The 21,822-nt window shown below is 38.4% G+C and overlaps 1 protein-coding gene and 1 pseudogene across 2 annotated transcripts in view; one reads left to right on the forward strand and one right to left on the reverse strand.

Annotated features, from left to right (window-relative positions):
* ARHGEF28 (Rho guanine nucleotide exchange factor 28) overlaps positions 1–21,822 on the forward strand; it is a 257,148-nt gene that overhangs the window by 117,307 nt on the left and 118,019 nt on the right. Inside the window, exon 1 of one of the 2 annotated variants that reach the window (XM_064376048.1) lies at positions 15,136–15,441. The exons of the other annotated variant lie outside the window; for it this stretch is intronic. Coding sequence (XP_064232118.1) covers positions 15,357–15,441 — 85 coding nt within the window. The 5' untranslated portion in view covers positions 15,136–15,356. Of the gene's footprint in view, positions 1–15,135; positions 15,442–21,822 lie in introns of those variants that run through there. 2 annotated transcript variants of the gene reach the window in all.
* LOC105723915 (ATP synthase-coupling factor 6, mitochondrial-like) lies at positions 3,493–3,803 on the reverse strand (annotated as a pseudogene).

The following is a 21,822-nucleotide window of genomic DNA, read 5'->3' on the forward strand; positions in this document are numbered from 1 at the left end:
TGAAACCATAGTGCCAGTGTCTCAAGGAAATTACAGAAGCTCCTGGAACATGATGTTCCTGTTCTTTCATCAAGTAATATGTCAAAGTGTGAGTGAGGTTGTGGGTGACAGACCAGATGTGGTGACATTCATACTGAAGCTGATTTTCCAGCAATAATTTATCAATCATGGTCTACATTAGATGAAAGATGACATGAAATTTATTTGGCTAAAGCTGAATATCTTATGACTATTTGGATGGAAAAAAATGATGGGTTGGTGAAACTGACATGTCAAAACAGGAACTATGTGAGCGTGTTTTGACTTTTCCTGTGAGGGAAGGTGATAGGGAGTTAGAGACACTCCCTATAGGTGATAGGGGACATGAGGATGGCATTGGCTGGCATCCTCCTTTTGGCTTGGACAGACTCAGTACCTTGAAGCTCTAGGCATATAGCAGTGCCTCATCTACTGTTCCAGGTCTGGCTGGTAGAGAGTGGGCTTGGTGCAAGTGCCCAAGAAGATATTAAGCATAGTATCTTGCAAAATAAGCCTCTTGGAAAAATTTATTTCAGTCTTCTATAATTATAGAAGTAATAAATGTTCCCAATAGAATTGGGAATTTTAGAAAGAGTAGAAAAAAATCCCTATAATTTACCCATCCAAAGGCAGTTACTATTAAATTTGGGTGTATTTCCTACCAGCATTCTTGTGCATGCCTTTCTTTTTTACGCAGCTGTAATCGTGAAAACAAGATAATTCATGTCCTGTGTTATTCATTTGACATATTCCATAAGTAAGCTTCATTTTAGAAAGTAACTTAAAATGATGCCGTATGTTTGTTTTTGTTTGTTTTTATAAAACACGTGCATTACTTTTATAAGAAAAAAGGGAAAATGTTGTGGTCAGCACAAGTATTTATTTCCTCCCAACTCCCTTTTTTATAATGCGTATTGTTGATTTTATAGAGTGACCTAATCAGTACATCCAGGGGCTCAAATCACAGCTATTCTTTAATACTTTGGGCTACTTCATTGCTATTATTGTTTTTTACTAATATGTAAGATGAGGAAAAGAAAACCTTTTGGTGGGTATTGGGACTGGTAGGGTGGGCACTGGGGACAAATGAACCAAAGCTGGATATGGAAGGAAACCTGACTTCATACCAAAGAACAAAACAGAAAAAAGAAAGAAAAACGCATCTAGAGGCCAGCTGGGAAGAGAAGGAAGCAGAAACAAACAGAAACAAGCAGTAAGATATGAGGTTCACATTTCTTTCCCAAGAAGACACAGCCCTTTCATGACTGTAGACAAGAAGACCAAGAGAGAGAAACAAAGCCTCCCCACACTCCGAAAGGAAAAACAGCAGGAAAAGGAAACTGGTAGGAAATGATTGGAATAACCAAAGAAACAGTCCTTCTAAACAGAATGTCAGGGGGAGTATAATATAGGTTTTCAGGATCTCCATTTGTGGGCATATGTGAGAGAGTCCAGGCCTATGGGGGCTAGTGGTGAGCTGGGGGAGATGGTGCCGTCAATAGTGCTAGATTGGCAAACAACCAAATAAGCAGAACTAATTAGGTTAGTTACTCTTCTTATATTAACCAAAAGTTCTTAGATTAACTAAAAGTTCTTAGATTAAAAGTATTATTATAAAATGGCACTTTTAAGTCGCCTGTGAAACATAACATTTTGAAGAGGATCAAATAGTGCTTTTAAAGAGGATCAGTAGTGCTTTTAAAGAGGATCTTAAGTATGGCATCTTAGGAGCTGTGACCCTGTGAGTGGATGCTGACCTTCTTGGCTGTTATTTAATAACACCTGTGTATCTAGGCTGAAACCTCAAGAATGTTGCATGAACATGGGAGGGGTTAGAACTCTTCTGAGAAACGTGTTTAGAATAGAATTTTCAGGCGTAATTTTTGGCAGCTCTCTCTCTAAGTCCCAGGCTACAGAACTTCTGTGGATTCATTTTTTTTTCCTCTCTTTTTTTTGGGGATTTGGAGGTTATCTCTACCACAAACTAAAGCTTACCAGTGAATCATTTTGAAGTAAAGGGGCTGGAGACAATGAAATATGCCAAGAAGACCATTGGGAAGGCAAAGTTATTTGTATAAATTCTGACTCAAATTGTATTCCTTTTGTTCACTTCAAGGAAATTTTCTTATTGTGGTTGTTGAGGTTTCAAAACCAAGGTTGAGAACCACAGTCAGAGATCCCTGAGGGAGCTCAGCAGAGCTGAAATCACCCCTAACGTACTGAGTTTTCAAAATTTTGGGGTATTAGATAAATGGAGTTCTACTTTTATCTTAACTAATTACAAAAGGAATTAATGAAAGTCCATTGGTATTAGGTTCCCAGATTTTCAATGATTATCACCTGCGAGATCACAGATCTGTGGGAAATGGGAAAACTTTGGGGAATAAAGTATTGAAAAAATTTCACAACCACTTCAGCTTATGAGATGATTAAACCTTTAAAAGTTAATTATTTTTGAACATTAAGAAGAATCAGGTGACTGTAATTTGCTGTCACAGGATCATTTGTTGGACTTTGAAGTATACAGTCCAACTTTGAAGTATGGGATGAAGGGATTGGGTTGATGTTTATACTAATGTTTTAAGGACATTACCAGGACCCCTGATGTGTGCTATCAGTACCAACCTACCTTTAGTACATTCCAAATTACCCTTTTCTTTCATTTTACAAGCCAACTTTTTGAAGTGTAATAAGGGAGGGAAAAGTGGCAGTACTTTCTCTCAGCTCTAAATTTTCCTTCTCCAGAATAAGATCCTTGACCCCAAATAAACCAGCTTAGTGACTAAGCACATTTCTTGTATCCCATTCCTAAAGATTCCTTTATTTTGATTTTTCAATCAAATGATTAGATAATAAACTTCAAACAAGTAGAAATTCTTAAGAAAATGACAATTTATGAAACATGAAACAAATGAAAAATATGAAGTATATTCTGGAAATGGTAGTTAAAATGATACCATGAGGAGATTTCTTCCCCTTTTCTTGTGTTGAAACACTTCAGAATACCTGTGTACAAGCATTTAAAAAAGAATTACATTCACAAAGGGATCACTGGGCAGCAGGCTTGATTGCAGTGTAAGTATGTGTGTGTGTGTGTTTCTGTGTGTGTAGGCTTGTTTCATATTGAGTATCCAGTGGCTAATTTTTTGGATGGGATTTTAGGGCAATTAAGATTCTGGTTAGCTTTCATGCCAGGCACACAAGTTCTAACAACTTTTTGGTACAATTTGCTTTACCTTTTAGAGTGGCGAATTTAAAGGATATTTTTATGAAACATGGCCCCGTAGTTGAAGCATGGGCAAGAAAGCCAACAGAATTTATTCTTTTCTCCCTACAACTTCACCAAATAATTGACTTGGAATCAGAATTAAAAGAACATTTGATATTTACGAAATGTATACTTACTCTGATACTTCTGATTAGTTGTGCAACAAATTCATGAAAAATTACCAGATTAATTTTTACTTTATTTCTTCAGGACTGGGGTTTTTTGATGATTTCAAATTTAGGATCTTTGAATTTGAAATTAAGTAACATATTCCTGTCTGCTTTGAGCTTTAGAAGCTCACTCTCCAGCTCTTGCTGGTGCTCTGGGCCAATATCAGCAGGTCCTCTGGATCCCTGTCACTTAGATTTGTATTCCCAATCTTGCCCATGAAGAGTTTCTGTATGGGAACAAGTTCCTTATTAAATGCCACTGCTGTAACACCAATGTTTCTCTACAAAGTGAGTGAGACTACTGACCGAATGACAGAGGAAAACCTGAAGTGCTTCTGAAAAATCATGGTGACTCTATGTGCCTGAGCCACCACCACTGCCACTGCTGTCAGAATTCATTCTTTACATTATGAGGCTTCACTGAAGATGTGTCACTAAAGTATAGGGAGGAAAGATACAATCAGAGGTCAAATAGGAGACCCACTAGGAAGCAGTCTGTTGTTTCTTCATAATATTTAAAATAACAGAAAATCAGAATTAAGAGTTAAGTTGGGCTGGGTGTAGTGGCTCATGCCTGCACTTTGGGATGCCAAGGTGGGAGGATCACCTGAGCTCACAAGCTCAAGACCAACTTGGGCAACATAGTGAGAACCTGTCTGTACAAAAAAAAATTTTTTTTTCAATTAGCTGGACATGGTACGTGCCTGTGGTCCTAGCTACTCAGGAGGCTGAAGTGGGAGGATGGCTTGAGCCCAGGAGGTCAAGGCTGCAGTGAGCAGTGATTGCACCACTGCACTCCAGCCTGGATGACAAAGTGAGACAATGTCTCAAAAAAAAAAAAAAAAAGAGTTAAATGAAGGTGTTCAGAGCTCGAGAAAACTTGGAATGAGCTAGGTAGGTTCATCCAGGTTCTTGAGATTTGTCTGCCAGTGAAGTTTCAGCTCATCTAACTGAGATGGATTTATCTGCCACTCAGGTGACAAATGGAAATCTTTCAGGGAGTCCACTCCCGAGATCTTATTAACCCTAGGGAGACAGTTTTTTTTTTCCTATTGAATCAGAATTATTTTCAGTATACTTCAATTAGTTTCCTCAGAGTTACAGAGTTACATGGCAACTTCACATAGTAAGAACTTAATCAAAATCAGTGGAGCTTAATGCAGGACTTGACTTCTACATATCTGAATATAAATGCAAACATTCTTTTAGCATTAGTTCCACAAACATTTAGTGAATATAGATTCTGTACTTGTTGCTCCCATTCTTTAAATTTTTAAAAATAAACTTTACTTTTAAAGTTTTACTTATTTTTAAGTGTTTTTAAAGTTTTTTTTTTTTAAGTATGTAAGCCTATCAAATAGGCTTTATTTTGATTCCTTACTTTTTACCTGGTTTCTGTTTTCTATTCCAGGATCCTATTAGGATCAAGCTACCATTAATAAATACTAGTCAGGAATTTTGTAGAATGTCCCTTAATTGGGGTTTTCTGATTTTTTTTTCATCATTACACTGAGAATTGTGGGTTTGGGGAAGAAGACCCAAAGGTAAAGTGCTGTTTTCATCACACCATATAAAAGGTACATACTAACAGAGTTCTTTGTTACTGTTGATGTTGACCTTGATCACCAGGCCAAGGGAGTGTTGATCTGGTTTCTTCACTGTAAAGTTATTCTTTTCACCTCTCTTTCCACACTATGTGTAGCCCATGCACAAAGAAAAAGTTGGGAGTTAATCTGTATCCTTGTGGGTGTGGTATCCTTGCAGGTGTGATGTCTACATAAATTACTTGGAATTCTTCTACATGAGAAATTTGTCTGTTCCCCCCATTACTTATTCAGTCATCTATTTATGTCTATATAGAGTCATGGATATTTATTTTGCACTTTGGGTAATAATCGAATACTACTTTATTTGTTGTCAAAGTGTTCCATTTTTGGTAGCTGGGAACTCTTTTAGTTGGCTCTTGTATCCTTTTCACCTATCATCAACATTGTATGTATTTTTTTAGGGTGGTGAAAGTGTTCTTTGATTCTTGAATTGTAGATACACGACACTATGCATTTATCAAACCCACAGAACATTAGAGTTGCACAGAGTAAACCTTAATGTATGCAAATTTAAGAAAACCTTGAGGTTAGAGTATCCTAGGATGGAATGCAGAATGTGACAAAACAATCTAGCTGTATTAAAAATGTATGAAATTTTGGGAGGCCAAGGAGGGCGGATCACAAGGTCAGGTCAAGAGATCCAGATCATCCTGGCCAGCATGATGAAACCTCATCTCTACTAAAAATAGAAAAATTAGCTGGGCATGGTGGCGGGTGCCTGTAAACCCAGCTACCTGGGAGGCTGAGGCAGGAGAATTGCTTGAACTGGGGCTGAGGTTGCAGTGAGCCGAGATTACCCTGTTGCACTCCAGCCTGGCGACAGAGCGAGACTCTGTCTCAAAAAAAAAAGTGTGAAATAACCTTACCAAAGGGAATTTTGGGTGTAGTGGGGGGAAGTGCAGATCTATTAACTTTGGAAATGAGTAGAGTCTATAAGAATAAAGGCAAAAGAAACTGTACAATAAACACTGTCCTCTAGTTGATAGTTTTTTTCTCACAGGCAAAAAGGTTAAGAATTTTGATACCACTCTACATGTATTTCACAATTAAGTAAATGGATTGCAGCTAGTAGCTGCCAGGTTTCTCTCTGTTGGAATGGGTGCTTACAGATAAGCAGGGGGAAGAGGCTAGAGTGATCCATGTGGTAACAGATTAGAGTTGTAGATATCAACATGCACTCATGTTTAGCTAATACAGACACGCACAGTTGAATATAGAAATATTTGTATATATGTGTATATACGTAGGTTAGTATACACATATATGTTTTCTTGATCTGTCAGTTAAGAGTCTCTAGAAGGAACCACACCCTAGAAGCATATATAAGACGAGACTGCCCGTTTTTTTTTTAAAGTGAGTTTTATCTATCATATTTTATGTGAATTTTAGCTTCAGATCTATGGAATTTACAGCTTATATAAATGTAATTATTAAACTCTTTGCTCATTTGATACTTCATAGTTAACTTATTTTTATGTGGATGACAATATAAAATCTATAGTCAGTTAAACTTTAATTTTAAAATTGATAAAAATAAGTCTGTGAACAAGTCTATGGCATGCAAGATGTTTTCTTGGAAGGTTTGGGAAAATTGGAATGGAACATTGTCAGTTAGATGCTGCTCTCCTGAAGTCAGTGAGTTCTTCCTTCTAGGAGGGTTTTCTTCTCCTTAGGGTACACCAGGCACTTCCATATCCCTGCGTCCCTCCTCCGTCCAGACTTGGAGCTGTTATTCTTGCTTCTCCCACATCCAGGGCCCCTCACATCCACTCTCTGTGCTGCCTCTACAAGATAAATTCAAAATTCCTCATGATTTATTATTCAGAACCACTAAGCAAATTTGCCCTAATTCTTTCCTTTCAGGTTATGCTCAGAAATTTTAGCATTTAAAACAAAAAGAGCTTCACCAAAGTTTCCTGTTGTTTGTTCTTTTTCTTAAGATAATCATCTAGGTAGAACTTACATCTGTAGCAATATTAACCATTGGTGGTGGAAGCTTTGACAATATAGTTCTTTAACATGTTACTTCAGTCAGGAAATCGATTAATTTTTATTAATATTAATATTTATTAATAATATATTATAATTATTACTATTTTCCTGCCATGAGGTGTTTTGAGTATTTTCTTGTTTTCTTATTACATGTACACATATATCATAATATGAGTAATTTCTTCTTGCTGGGCTTCTATGTGGTATTCATTTTTTTTTCCGTAGCGAATAGGGGATGTAAAGACCATATCAGAACCTCTGTAGGTGCAGATAGATTTTTTTTTTTGTTCAAATAAATAAAGGTAATAGTGATAGATAAGAAATTAAAACATTTTGTTTTAAGCAAGATGGTATTATAGACAGTGGCGTCATGTGATTCCAATTTATGACAACAGTGGTTGTATCATGCTCCCAATTCATGTCTATTTGATGTGAATTCAATTTTATGGGCTCTGTAGAAAATAGAAAGCAGGGAGGGGAGGTAGGGAGGAAAATAATAATTCGCAGCTCAGGGTGGCTGCACTCATCATTTGACTTTGAGAGGATAAAGCCTATGAGTGAGTGTGACACTGCAGATGTGAATGTGCTGTTCCTACCATGCTTCTCAGAGTGACAGCGTCTTGGCACAAGGGTAAGAGCCATGCTCATAAAGATCTTCATTTTCTGTACAACATAGCCTCCCTGTGAAAGCTGCCCGTTTCACTTGGTGCCTGGCCACAGTTAGCTCCGCAGAAGGACTGCTTGTGTTGAGCTTGCTGAGAGATGCCATGGTAGCTTCTAAAGGGATTTTGAAGAAGGCTTTATCCATCCCCGATTTTCATCTTAGGCTAGAAGTTAACACTGCATTTGATGAAGCATACATTAAATTGTCACTGCACTGGCTCAAGTTATCCAGGAAAGGCTTATCCTAGCCTCAGAGGCCTTGCTTCCTTTTATCTGGATTTTTTATGACTTTCTAGGAACTATGTCTAGTAATATTGAAAACTGTGATGTCTTGGTGACTTAACAATGAAGTAGAAAAGTAAAGCAAATCTTCCTCTTCGAGCTCCTTCGTTTCTTCCCCTTCCTTCTTCCCCTCCTCTTTTTTCTGTCTTGGTATGATTTTCTTTGCACATTGCCTTGTCTCAGTTTTGAAAATCAAACAATTATTCCTGAGAGTCAAATTGAGACTACTTCAGTGGCTGGGAGCCGTGGCTCATGCCTGTAATCCCAGCACGTTGGCAGGCCATGGCAGGCAGATCACTTTTGGTCAGGAGTTCAAGACCAGCCTGGCCATGGTGCATGCTTTGTAATCCTAGCTACTTGGGAAGCTGAGGAGACAGGAGAATTGCTTGAGCCTGGATACCAGAGGTTGCAGTGAGCCAAGATCACATGACTACACTCCAACCTGGGTGATAGAGACTCTGTCTCAAAAAAAAAAAAAAAGTGTTTCGGTGTCTATAATGTAGAAGAGTAATATATGAAAGGGAAACTTTATTTACATTCACATTTAAAGCTTGTTGAAAATTTACTTAAGTTCTTCGCTGTTATAATCTCATTGGATCCTCACAATAACCATTTAAAGTACAGATGTTATGATTCCATTTGATGAGAAAACTAAGGCTTAGAAAATGTGAATGACTTGGTTAGGGCCCCTAACTAAGTGACGGAGCCATTATTTAAGCCTGGATATATATGTCTCCCAAATTCATGATTTTTATTTTTAGCTTGTGGTACATTAAAAATGTAAGTAATCATGGATATTGGCCTGAAGTTTTCTTTTCTTGTTGAGTCTCTGCCAGGTTTTGGTATCCGGATGATGTTGGTTCATTGCAGCACTGTTTACAATAGCAAAGACTTGGAACCAACCCAAATGCCCATCAATGATAGACTGGACAGGGAAAATGTGGCATGTATACACCATGGAATATTATGCAGCCATAAAAAATGATGAGTTCGTGTCCTTTGTAGGGACATGGATGAACTTGGAAACCATCATTCTCAGCAAACTGACACAAGAACAGAAAATCAAACACCGAATGTTCTCTCATAGGCGGGTGTTGAACAAAGAGAACACATGGACACGGGGAGGGGAGCATCACACACTAGGGTCTGTGGTGGGGGAACTAGGGGAGGGACAGCGGGGGGTGGGGAGGGATGGCATGGGGAGAAATGCCAGATATAGGTGATGGGGAGGAAGGCAGCAAACCACATTGCCACATGTGTACCTATGCAACAATTTTTCATGTTCTTCACATGTACCCCAAAACCTAAAATGCAATAAAATATATATTTTTAAAAAAAAATGTAAGTAAGACACAGTTCTTGCCCACAAAGAATTTTGGGTCCCACTGGAAGATGAGAAAACTACAAATACTGTAATTCAAATCAAAATATAAATACTTCTTTGAGATTTCATCAAGGTTGAAAGGCAGGCTAATGTCTAAACAACAATCAAGAAAAGTCTCCTTTCTAGGTGGGTCTTTCAAAAAGCGGAAACTTCAAGGCAGCAGCATCTTCCCTGAATAATTATAACCTCATGGGAGTTCTTTTCTATGTGATGAATTTTATAATTAAAGGAGGCACATTCAGGTGAAGGTATCTTCTGTGAAATCATTCATACTCTTCCATGGTAATGATTGTATGATACATGATGAAAGGGTGGCCTGGGGGATATGCCATTGAATTCTGCTGACCGTAATTGCAATCAGCCAGTAATAGTCACCTGTTGAATATGAATGAGATGTAAATAACATCTTGAATTAATTTAAATGCAAGTATATTGATGAAATGGGGGAAAAAAACTCACTTCAATTACTATAGAAAACAGGAGGATAAATGACCCACATTCAGAAGCAATGTGTTGGTGAGCAAGGAAGTAAGTAAGCTGGCCTAAAAATAAAAAGGGCTGTGCAAACAGTATTTTTGACTTCACTTTCTAGTTGTATGTTAACTGTTCATGGCTGGTTAGTATAAATCATTTTATTCTTTAAAAAACACTGAAATGGTAAAGCAAATGAGGACACTGGAAAGTCTCTTCTTTTGATATCTGAGGTATTTTCACATATATCGGTTGGGCGTCTCACATGTATTGGTTAGGTAGTTCAATACTATTTCAAAATAATTTTGACATCAAGAATCACTTGATACATAATTGGTCAACAAGGACTGCATTTGGGAGAATTAGATTCGGTTGAATCTGTCTGGCATCTCAACTAATAGAAATACTTTTTATGCAGGTTTTTCATCTCTCTCTCTGTCTGCATCGCCCTGAAGTTCTTCTGACCTGTCGCTGGTAGTCACAGGAGGAACAGCCTATTCCAGCAACTTGCTGATGTGGGGTTTATCTACCTCCTAGTTGAGTGACTCTAAAACTTCCATAGGCATGAGGATTGCTTGGGATAGGGGTAGTGCTTGTTGTAAATCATTGTAGACTCCTGGGCCACCCTCAGAGAGATTGATTCAACATATTCTGGGATGGGAATCTCATAACATGCATTTAAAATGAACAGTTTTTCCCCAGGTCCCTACCTCCATTCTGATGCCTCTGAGAAATCCTGCTCCCTACTCTGCTTTCTATACATTTGTAACCTTCTGAACACTTTCTCACATTTTGACCAACTTAAGAAAACAAGTTAGGGAGCCCCTATATATTGCATTACTTTTGTTCTGTTTGTAATTTAGTAAGAAACATGTCTCCCTCTTTCCCATAGCATCAGTCAACTGTAAGAAGTATAATAGTCCTATACCTTTAGTTAAGGGGATAGTATAGTATAGATTTAGCATGGGTTGTGTAGCAAGGAGCTACAAAAACCACTCCCACCAATTCAGGATGAGGACTTTGGTATTTCTTTTTTTTTTTTTTTTTAATATTTAGAAAATATACTTTAAGTTCTGAGGTACATGTGCAGATTGTGCAGGATTGTTACATAGGAATACACATGCCATGGTGGTTTGCTGCATCCATCCCCCTGTCACCTACATTAGGTATTTTTCCTAATATTATCCCTCCCCAATGTCCCCACCCCCATCTCTTCCCTAACCCCTCCACCCCCAACAGGCCCTGGCGTGTGATGTTCCCTTCCCTGTGTCCATGTGTTCTCATTGTTCAATGTCCACTTAGGAGTGAGAACATGTGGTGTTTGGTTTTCTGTTCTTGTGTCAGTTTGCTGAGAATGATAGTTTCCAGCTTCGTCCATGTCCCTGCAAATGATGTGAACTCATCCTTTTTTATGGCTTTATAGTATTTCATGGTATATATGTGCCACATTCTCTTTATCCAGTCTATCATTGATAGGCATTTGGGTTGGTTCCAAGTCTTTGCTATTGTAAACAGTGCCACATGAACATACATGTGCATGTGTCTTTATAATAGAATGATTTATAATCCTTTGGGTATATACCTAGTAATGGGATTGCTGAGTCAAATGGTATTTCTATTTCTAGATCCTTGAAGAATCGTCATACTGTCTTCTACAATGGTTGAACTAATTTACACTCCCACCAACAGTGTAAAAGTGTTCCTATTTCTCCACATCCTCTCCAGCATCTGTTGTTTCCAGATTTTTTAATGATCACCATTCTAACTGGTGTGAGATGGTATCTCAATGTGGTTTTGATTTGCATTTCTCTAATGACCAGTGATGATGAGCGTTTTTTCATGTTTATAGACTGCATAAATGTCTTCTTTTGAAATGTGTCTGTTCATATCCTTCCCCCACTTTTTGATGGGGTTGTTCATTTTTTTCTTGTAAATTTGTTTAAGTTCTTTGTAGATACTGGATGTTAGCCCTTTGTCAGATGGGTAGATTGCAAAAATTTTTTCCCATTCTGTTGGTTGCCAATTCACTCTAATGATTGTTTCTTTTGCTGTGTAGAAGCTCTTTAGTTTAATATCTCATTTGTCTATTTTGGCTTTTGTTGCCATTGCTTTTGGTGTTTTAGTCATGAAGTCCTTGCCCGTGCCTATGTCCTGAATGGTATTGCCTAGGTTTTCTTCTAGGGTTTTTATGGTGTTAGGTCTTATGTTTAAATCTTTAATCCATCTGCAGTTAATTTTTGTATAAGGTGTAAGGAAGGGATCCAGTTTCAGCTTTCTACACATGGCTAGCCAGTTTTCCCAACACCATTTATTAAACAGGGAATCCTTTCCCCATTGCTTGTTTTTGTCAGGTTTGTCAAAGATCAGATTATTGTAGATGTGTGGTGTTACTTCCGAGGCCTCTGTTCTGTTCCATTGGTCTGTAATTCTGTTTTGGTACCAGTACCATGCTGTTTTGATTACTGTAGCCTTATAATATAGTTTGAAGTCAGGTAACGTGATGCCTCCAGCTTTGGGTTTTTTTCTTTTCTTTCTTTCTTTCTTTTTTTTTTAAATTGTCTTGGCTGTGCAGGCTCTTTTTTGGTTCCATATGAAGTTTAAGGTAGTTTTTTCCAGTTCCATGAAGAAGGTCAATGATAGCTTGATGGGGATAGCATTGAATCTATAAATTACTTTGAGCAGTATGGCCATTTTCATGATACTGATTCTTCCTAACCATGAGCATGGAATGTTTTTCCATCTGTTTGTGGGTCCTCTCTTATTTCCTTGAGCAGCGGTTTGTAGTTCTCCTTGAAGAGGTCCTGCACGTCCCTTGTTAGTTGTATTCCTAGGACACATTTAAAGCAGTGTCTAGAGGGAAATTTATAGCACTAAATGCCCACATGAGAAGCAAGGAAAGATCTAAAATCGACACCCTATTGTCACAATTAAAAGAACTAGAGGAACAAGATCAAACAAATTCAAAAGCTAGCAGAAGACAAGAGTACTTTAGGATTTCTAACCGCCTTGGAGGTTTTGCATTTCAAAGGACTCTTTTATGGTAGCAAGTACAGCTGAAGAAAAATAACAATATCTCCTGATCCAACACTATTTTGGTTTGGTGATTGTCTACACTAATGAAAGTCCCTTTCTTTGGTCTACGGACAACTTAGAAGCAACCAAAGGGCCATAGACCTGTGCACACTCTCACTATTCTCTGCAGCCTCAGGATAATGGGTTTTCTCTACCCAGAAGTACTGTCTTTTTACAACTGTTGTGCTAAATAAAATTTAAATCTATATTTTAAACACTTTATAATAGTTCTCATAGATGGTTTTGTCAAAGGATGTGTTTTTAATCAGTTGTCATGTAAAGATTCTTCATCCACAGGGTAAAGGCCATTTACACGGGAGACTGACTATTGTAAATCATTCATTCTTTCAGCAATTGCCTACAGCGTCCTAGGCACCGTTCTGTGCTCTGAAATTGAGAGTGAATGTAAATACTCTTCCACAAGATTTGGTATATTTTCTAATTAAAGATCCATACAAACTAAAACTCATTTACTGGATATAAGGGCTGAAAGTTCTTATAATTATATCCAGCTGGTTGAGAAAAATATGTACTTATTCATCAAATAAAAAGCCACAGGCTTGGCATGGTGGTTCACGCCTGTAATCCCAGCACTTTGGGAGGCCAAGGTGTGTGGGTCATTTGAGGTCAGGAGTTCAAGACCAGCCTGGCTGACATAGCAATACCCCATCTTTACTAAAAATACAAAAATTAGCCGGATGTTGTGGTACATGCCTGTAGACCCATCTACTCAGGAGTTTGAAGCAGAAGAATTGCCTGAACCCAGGAGGTAGGGGTTGCAGTGAGCAGAGATCCTGCCACTGCATTCCAGCCTGGGTAACAAAGTGAGCCTCTGTCTCAAAAAAAAAAAAAAGCCACAAAATAGAAAATGTATTAATATTTCTTTTCACTTAATTGCAATCCTTGTAACTATACTCTAGTTGTATTTTGTTTTAGTTGTATGTTTAGGTGACAAACTATATAAAAACAGCAGTGATTTATGTAATTCTGATTTTGATTTAAATTTGAAATTAAGTGGTCTCTCCCCTTTCTCCTCTTCTCCCTATGCCCCTCACTCAACCCCTACCCAATCAGAGAGGATTTGCTTTCATGGAACAGGCTATACAGCTATTTTCTTACACAGTGTGGCACAGTAGTACTGACAATTTAGGAAATAATTGAAGCAAAGAAATGAATGTTAATTAAAACACATGCTGTTAGCTTCTAAATTTGCAGACTTGATCCTCATATTATTTCCAATGTCCTTTAGTTTATTTGGACGTCAGATGACCTCAAAAACAAAACATTTCTTGCTATTATTTCTGCTAAAAGAAATGCTTAAAAGAGACTCTGCAATAACATTTGGGACATCCTTTTCTCCACTGCAGATCTTGGCTGTTGTGTTTGGGCTTATTTGGGGCATGCGTATTTGTGTGCCTATATGAGAAGTGAGCTTGAGCAGTGCCATGATTTATGGGGAGGCAATAATGAGCTTCTCCTGAATGCTAATTACTGGAGAATTGTTAAGGGAGACTGCAAGAACTGTTGGTTTGTGGTAAATTAGTCACCAGCTCTATTGAGATGGACTGAAAGTTTAGATCAGAGCTATAAAGGCGCCAAAATCCTGATAACTGACGGCCAAACTTGGTGACAGTACCAATATGGAAATACCCCAATTGTGCTAAACAGTGGTAGATAACTTTGTATGAATCTAATAAAATGAGTACAAGCTATATAAAAATGAAAACTTCCAACCACATTAGGATTAAAAGGACAGTGAGACTGGGTTGTTAAATGAATTATCAGAGCTGTTTTGGTTCTTAGATCTGAAAAGCTGCCCAAGCTGCCAATGGCATGAGAGAATAGTCTGCTCTGGAAAGAGCTCTTCCTGGAGTCTGCTGGCCTTCATTTGCCTGGGGATCAAGCTTTCTGGCTGTCCACACACATAAACCTCAACCTTTATCTAACACGGCACTGGGTGGCTCTTCTGAGAAGGGATACTCTCACTCTGAGCAAAGCAAGCCTGCATTTGGAGGCTTTTTTTTTTTTTAAATCACAGGCAGTCCTCTTTCAATTCCCAGTTACCTTCCTTTTTCATTTCCATTTCCAGCAACCAGAAGAGAGGAGTTAATGATTCATTTGCTCCCAATGACCTTTTGAATAAGTGGACTGCACTGTTTCAGCCAAACTCTTAGCTCCCCCGCCTTCTCCCTCCTTTCCTTCCCTAGTTTGGCTTTAATATTTACAGCCTCCTTGTCTGTCTACACGCCTGAATGCCCGAAGGAAGCAAAACATTTATTGCCTTTCCCTCCCTGGTGTGCAGGAGCTATTTCATCCAGTCTCATTCCTCCCTTTACATCACACGGGGAGGCTTGCCTCCTGGCTGGGGACGCCCCAAGTTCTTCCCGAGTCTCTGCTGTTTCATCTGTTGATTTCACCAAAACAAAAAGATGGATTCTGACTCCGACTCACCTTTTAACTACTCGTGGCCTTCCTTTCCCAAAATGAAGATTCGAAGAAGGGCATCTAAACAAGGTAGATTGCCATATCTTTTCTTTCCTTGACAAGCAAAACCAGACATCCTATTCTTACCTTTCTTTTCCTTGTTTCTTTGCCAGACTGTTTTTCCAACGTAGTGCGTGTTTATGCGTGTCTTTAGAAAACTCTCACTGTACAGATACATATAGGTTTCTGAGGCAAACCTACTAATTCGTCTTATGTTCCTTTTATTTTGAATCGACCCACCTTTGTGTTATTATATATGTGCAATTCTCTTTAGGGAAAAAAAAAAGGAGTTTAGTACAAGGTAAGTGTTTTGGATTCACTTAATCAGAGTTACCGTGGAGTTACCTTGACAATAAAGAGTCCTGTTGATTTAAACATGTTCAGTCTTTGTGGGATTTGCAGAGAATACGCATGTGTTTCACACCCAGTTTCTGTGTCTTTTGTTTTAGTTTTCAAGTGTGTAGTAATTTTAAAAAATATTTTGTAACTAAGAATATTTTTCTATTTTATACTATTTTATTGATTTTATGGATGTTATAAGGAAAAGATTTGAAAAAAAATAATTTCAACACAAAAGCCTGTATATCTTCAGAGAATATTGTCACATATTAACTAGTTTACTAAAAATAATTGTCAAGTAAGTTAAGTAAAATCCTTTACTGCTGAAAAAACAAGAGCCATTTATCTGAGCATGATTGATAACGGCATGGGTTTACATTGCTTGTTGTCTCTTACTTGCAACCCATTCTTGTTGTAGTGTGGGCCATGGAAAAAGGGGCAAGCTGGTGTGAGGGTGCAGAAGAGGTGCCATGAGAAGCTGTTGTCCCATCTTGGGCTTAGCTGGTGATGATTGTTGCCTTCTGAGGCTTAAAAAAATAAGATAGTGTCTAATCCTTCCCATTTCTTGTCTTGTGTAGGGGCCTGTGTAGTTATGTTTTTTATTCAAAGAGAAAGGAAACATTTTTAGAAGCTTACAAGCAGAAAAAGTGTTTCTAAGTGGGTTACCTCTGCAGCACTGTCCTTCGGGAGCATACCTGTTCTAGGGAGCAGGATGGCTTACCCTGTCACCCCGTGCTTCTTCCAGAGGAGGATGGACGCTAGCAGTTGTCAGCATACCAGCTTAGCTTCAAGCATCTTCTTCCTTCCTTCTGAAATAAAATAGAAGTGTTTGTTTGGCTTGTTTGCTCTTTGGCTTAGATGAAGGCCAACTCCAGGAATAAGATGTGTTTACCATCTAGGGCTAGTAGATAGACTCAGCCTGAACACATTTTTCATGTTGCTCAGCTGCCATCCTTCAGATTCTATCACTGAAGACTTTAATAGCTTATATTCAACATACTATTTTTAAGACATTAAAATTAATGTTTTAAAAATTAATTTTATTTTTATCTAAGAAAATTGTTTTCTCTATTTTATTGATTTTTATAGATGTTGTAAGGAATAGACTTAAAAAAATTTCAACATGAAAGCCTGTATATCTCTGGTGGATATAGTCATATATTAAAGGGCCATGATATATGTAACTTACCATTAAATAATTCAAGGTGCAAACATATATATTATATATGTAAATATATAATATATATAAACATATATATATACACACACAAGAGCACAAGCATGTGCTTATAAAAACAAGCTTGTACACGAATAGAAAATGGAGTAAAATGTTAACAATATAGAAATCTGGGTAAATAGCATATATTGTTATTCTGTGCTGCTGTTATTCTTTTAGCTTCTCTTTTTTAAAAAAAAATTAGTAGATTTCTTTCAGCTTTTCTGTAAGTTTGACATTATTCCCAAATAATTAATTGCTTTTCAGAGAGGAGACACACAAAGTCATTATGACTTTGGAGTGAGTATTATTAGTTCTGGTACATTGACAGCTGCTTGAGGGAAGGTGCCATTCTGTAGAGTCCACCAAATCTCTGTGCCAATTCTAATACAGTTAAATTTGGGGACTAATCTGCTTTATTTAGTTTTGTTTTTATGTTGCCCAATGTTGTTGGGCCCGGGCAGCCTTACACTGTGGAGAGACATGGGATTAATGATGAGGAGGCCAGTGGAGAACTTTGAGAGTCCATTGAAATTGTAGGGAATGCATTTATTGTGCTCTCCTTTTAAATCCAAAGTTGGATGGTGGCCAGTATGAGCGGCAACAGAAAGTCATAGCTTAGCTATGTATAAATTAAACATGATTCAAGTGAAAGCAGGTACCTGGGATATGGAAATGATTAACTATTTGCTACTGATAAAGATGAGTGAAAATAAGGTTGGTAGCAGAGCGGTAGGGATTGTTAGACCATGTTCTACAACTGCGTTCTTTATTAAATCATTGTGATTTAGTTATGAAGCATGGGTTTGGTCATGCTGTAATGCTAGCTAGCAGAGTCCCAGAACCACAGATCCTTAGAACCTAAAGGGCTTTAGAGATGATCTGGTTCAATCCCCTCATTTGACAGATGAGGGCAACAGTGACGTGAGGGGAGTTATTCACATGTTCAACAAGCATCTGGGGTGGGGGGTGCCAGGCACTGTTTTTGAGGGTATGGTGAAGTAATGACCCTGACAGATGCTGTCTCTGCTTACAGGGGTCTTGACATGGGGACCCATGGTTTTGCTGGTGCAAAACCAGGTTACAGTTGACCCAGATGTGCCCCCTCCATATAGTGGAAGAAATACTGAGGAACTTGATTTTTTAGCCTGATGGTCAGTTTGTGAACTGTGATCTCTTGTCACCTAGAGGATATCACAAGTATTTTTGTCAGTCTTCAAAACTAAGGTGGCTTGAATTTCTTAATCATTCTTCCCTTCCTTCTAATCACCACCAACATCATTCTCAGATGTAGGTTCAAGTCACCTGAGAAATCATGAAGGTGGTTTTGAGGGCTTGGAATTACTGGCTTGCTGGCAAACCTCTCTTGAATTTGGTCAGAAATAGTGTCATGTCTTATATTCTCTCTTGTTTTTTCCTTGTCCTGACCTTCGTTGTCAATATTTCCTTTGTTTTAATATCTCCTTCTGTCCTAGTTTTCACTATTTTTTTTTTTTTGATAGAAACCTGGACACATACATATTACTGGCTTGTACAAGGAATGATGTGAAAATTTAGAGCAAGGATTTGGTAACAAGAGGAAAATACCATTAGCAGAAACCCACTAATACCATATTTCAATTAAAAAGTGTATCTAGTACTTTCTTATCCTCATTACCTTCAGAGAGAAGATAAGAGGATGTGACTTAGAAGCAGTGCCTTTGAAAATGACCCATGTCCAGAGCGGAGCATGATGAAAGCAGTTAAAACCAGGCTGCCCAGCGTGTACTCCTGGGGTTCCCAAACGTTGGCTCGTTCCTTTCATAGGCAGCCCTAGGACTGCCTGTACTAGCAGCCCAGTGGTTAATGACTGGAGTGGGCCAGAATCCATTACTGTTCCACTTCAAGGACTCGAGGAATGCCTGATTTTCTGTTTTGTTGTTTTTTAAAGCAGGAGATTCCATCAAGAAATTTATAGCTTATTAATCAAAGATTGGAAAATGTAGGCATTACCTTTACCAAAGGTTTTCATAATTGTCATTTCTTTAAAATGCATACTTTAGTATAAATCATTAGGCCCCAGGAAATGTTGAAATGTTCTTTCTCTTATGCCTTTTATCCACTTGTGTAACTTCTCTCTCATTCTCTCCTTCCCCGGCTCATATCATATGTTGCCTCTCCAATGACACATAGTGTGAAAAATGTTTCTCTCTCTCTTTTTTTTTTTTTTGCTGGTGCAAAACCAGGTTACAGTTGCCAAAGAAGGCAATGCATACCAGAAAGCTTGACAACCTTGGAGAGCTTAGATAGCACCATATTTTCTCTAATCACAATACAAATAACTAATATTTATATGGTATCCTATTAATCTTCACTAAGCTATAGTACATGCTTTACATCTATGATATGTGAATCTCAAAATAACTCTGTAATACATATATTATCTCTGTTTTAGAGGTGAAGAAACTGAAGCTTAGAGAGTTTTACAGTTATTCCCAAAGTCATACCAGGAAACACAGGGAATGGTTATCATGGTAGAATAAAGAAGGAGAAGGAATGAAAGAATGACATATGCATAATGCATTTTTTACATGTGTTGTCTTGTAAAAGACCTGTATATTAGATGTGACTGTCACCTTCATTTATTAGCTGGGGACTCCAAGGCTCAGAGAGGAGAAGTGTGTTGCCACAAATTAGAGCTAATAAATGGCAGAGCCAGGCCAAGAACCAGGACACTCAAGCGGTTTTGTTCTTCCTGGTATGTTTCACTGCCTCTCAGTAGAGGTAAAGGATGGTGAACTTCAATGGATAGCTACCTTGTGTTCACAAGGTACCATTGTGCCTCCCCATCTTAGCTTCTCCCTCTCTTTTGTGTATCTTTACTAGGAGAAGTGACGCGGAGACTCTGGAGGAGCAAGATGGTAGGGTTTATGCATCTTGATACCTTCCTCCTATACACACATATAGTACTTACACACATCGTTGGATTGGAGTTGGGAACAGATGCACAGATGCCTGGAGCACAGAGTAGTTGGCTTAGGAGAGGAAGAGACAGGATAAATTGGGAAAAGAAGGGGCTGGGAGTGCTTTCCACTGTGACCTGGAAAGTTCACAGGTTTGTCCTGGACAAAAAGATACAGTTAGAGAGATTGAGTATGCTGGGAGTGGAGACCTGAGACCCTGAGACCATTGTTTTGGCCTATTTCGTGAGCTCATTGAATGTTTAGAGGACAGGTACCTAATCTGAAAAAATAGTCCTTGACACAATAAGTAGGCAGAGGTATGATGGCATTTTAGAAATGTTAATGATGATTTTTAAAGGTGAGTTACTTTTATCTCATGGGCTTGTCTTTTCTTCTTTCCTTTCCTCCCTTTTGTGAAGTTTCATCAGATGTATACATGTATGTGGATGTGCGTGTGTGTATTCAGTCTAAAAACGTCCCAAACGACAGCTGAATACCATAGGATGAGTAAGTCACTAGAGAAATCCTTATTAAGGAAGAGAAACATTTTCCTAAAGGTGACATAACCTGCTAAGATTTCTTTGGCTCTCAGTGAAGAGAGTGTTTAACCTCATACAGAGCAATTTCAATTCCAGACTTTGCCTAGAGGCCTACCATTGTCAGCAGAGAAGAAGAGGCCCATTGCAAACTCTGCCAAACAACATAGCTGCATACTCTCAACACTACCTTTAGTTAAACAAATACTTTGCCAAATTTTTGAAAGTAAATCTTTCTTTATTTTTGGCTGCTCAAATTCTTGGACAAGGTATCATTCTCCATTAATCTCTGCAGGTGGAAGGGAGACAGTATTACAATTTACTATCTTCTTGTTCAGGGGACTCCTCTCCATCACTCCTGCTCCTGATTTTAGGGAAGGACAAATGATTATTTATTCAGATACATTAATTAAGTACAGTAGAAAGTGATTAAGTCCCATAGGAGAGATCAGGAAAAATTACTGTCAAAGTTCAAAGCAAAGAGACTAGGTTCAAGTTGAGGGCATCATGAAAAGAATGTCATTTTAATAGCCTGTAAGCCTGTGGTGAACTTGGTGGGGTTTTAATGCCAAGATGTTCTCTCTAAGCAAATGGACAGAATGAGACATACATAGAATGTATCAAAGTGATAGAATATAGCCTAGCCTTGTGGCCTGTTGATTCATGGCCATACAGATATGTAGAGGTGCCAAATGTTGTGCTGGCCTGGATGTTTAGTTTTACATACTTAGTATGTTTCTTCCCTTTGCTCTTTAGGAGGTGGCCCCTTCATTACTCTGGCAATAGGTCCAAATGATGCTGCCGACTTCTCATGTGACTTTGCCTTGCTGATTGCAGTGGGATGGGCATCCCACCCAGACTGGGCCAATCACACCACTCCTCCTGCGTGGGCCACAATGATTGGCCCGGGTTGGGCACATGATTTAAGCATAACCAATCAGAATTCTTCCTTGGGATTATTCATACTGGAGATTGGTGGGAGATGTCTTCTTTCTTGGGTGGCAATGCTGGATAGATTGGAGTGAAAACCTTTAGCTGGAAAAAACCAGTTGGTAGTAGGAGGAAATACTGCAAACATGTAGAGAGAAATAGATGAATGAGAGGGTTCTGCCTGGGTTCCAGGCCCTTGTTGCTGTCCAGCTTCCTACCTCTCAAGGCTTGGATGCTTAATTGTTTTAGTTCTGTAAGCTGCCCTCACATGCCTTCCATAAATCGCCTCTCTCTTTTATTTTTCTTTTAGCAAATTCAGGTGAATATTTCTCCCATTTTAACTATTAATCTCCAACTTGCAATTTAAGACGCAGCTTGAGTGTCCTTTTTCCAGGATGCATTATCTGAATTCCCTTGGAGTTCAGCATTGTATCTCCTGTGCCACTCT

This window comes from Aotus nancymaae, unplaced genomic scaffold, assembly GCF_030222135.1.
Source record: "Aotus nancymaae isolate 86718 unplaced genomic scaffold, 86718_ANA_hifiasm-v0.15.2.pri h1tg000014l, whole genome shotgun sequence".
Lineage (NCBI taxonomy): Eukaryota > Metazoa > Chordata > Mammalia > Primates > Aotidae > Aotus > Aotus nancymaae.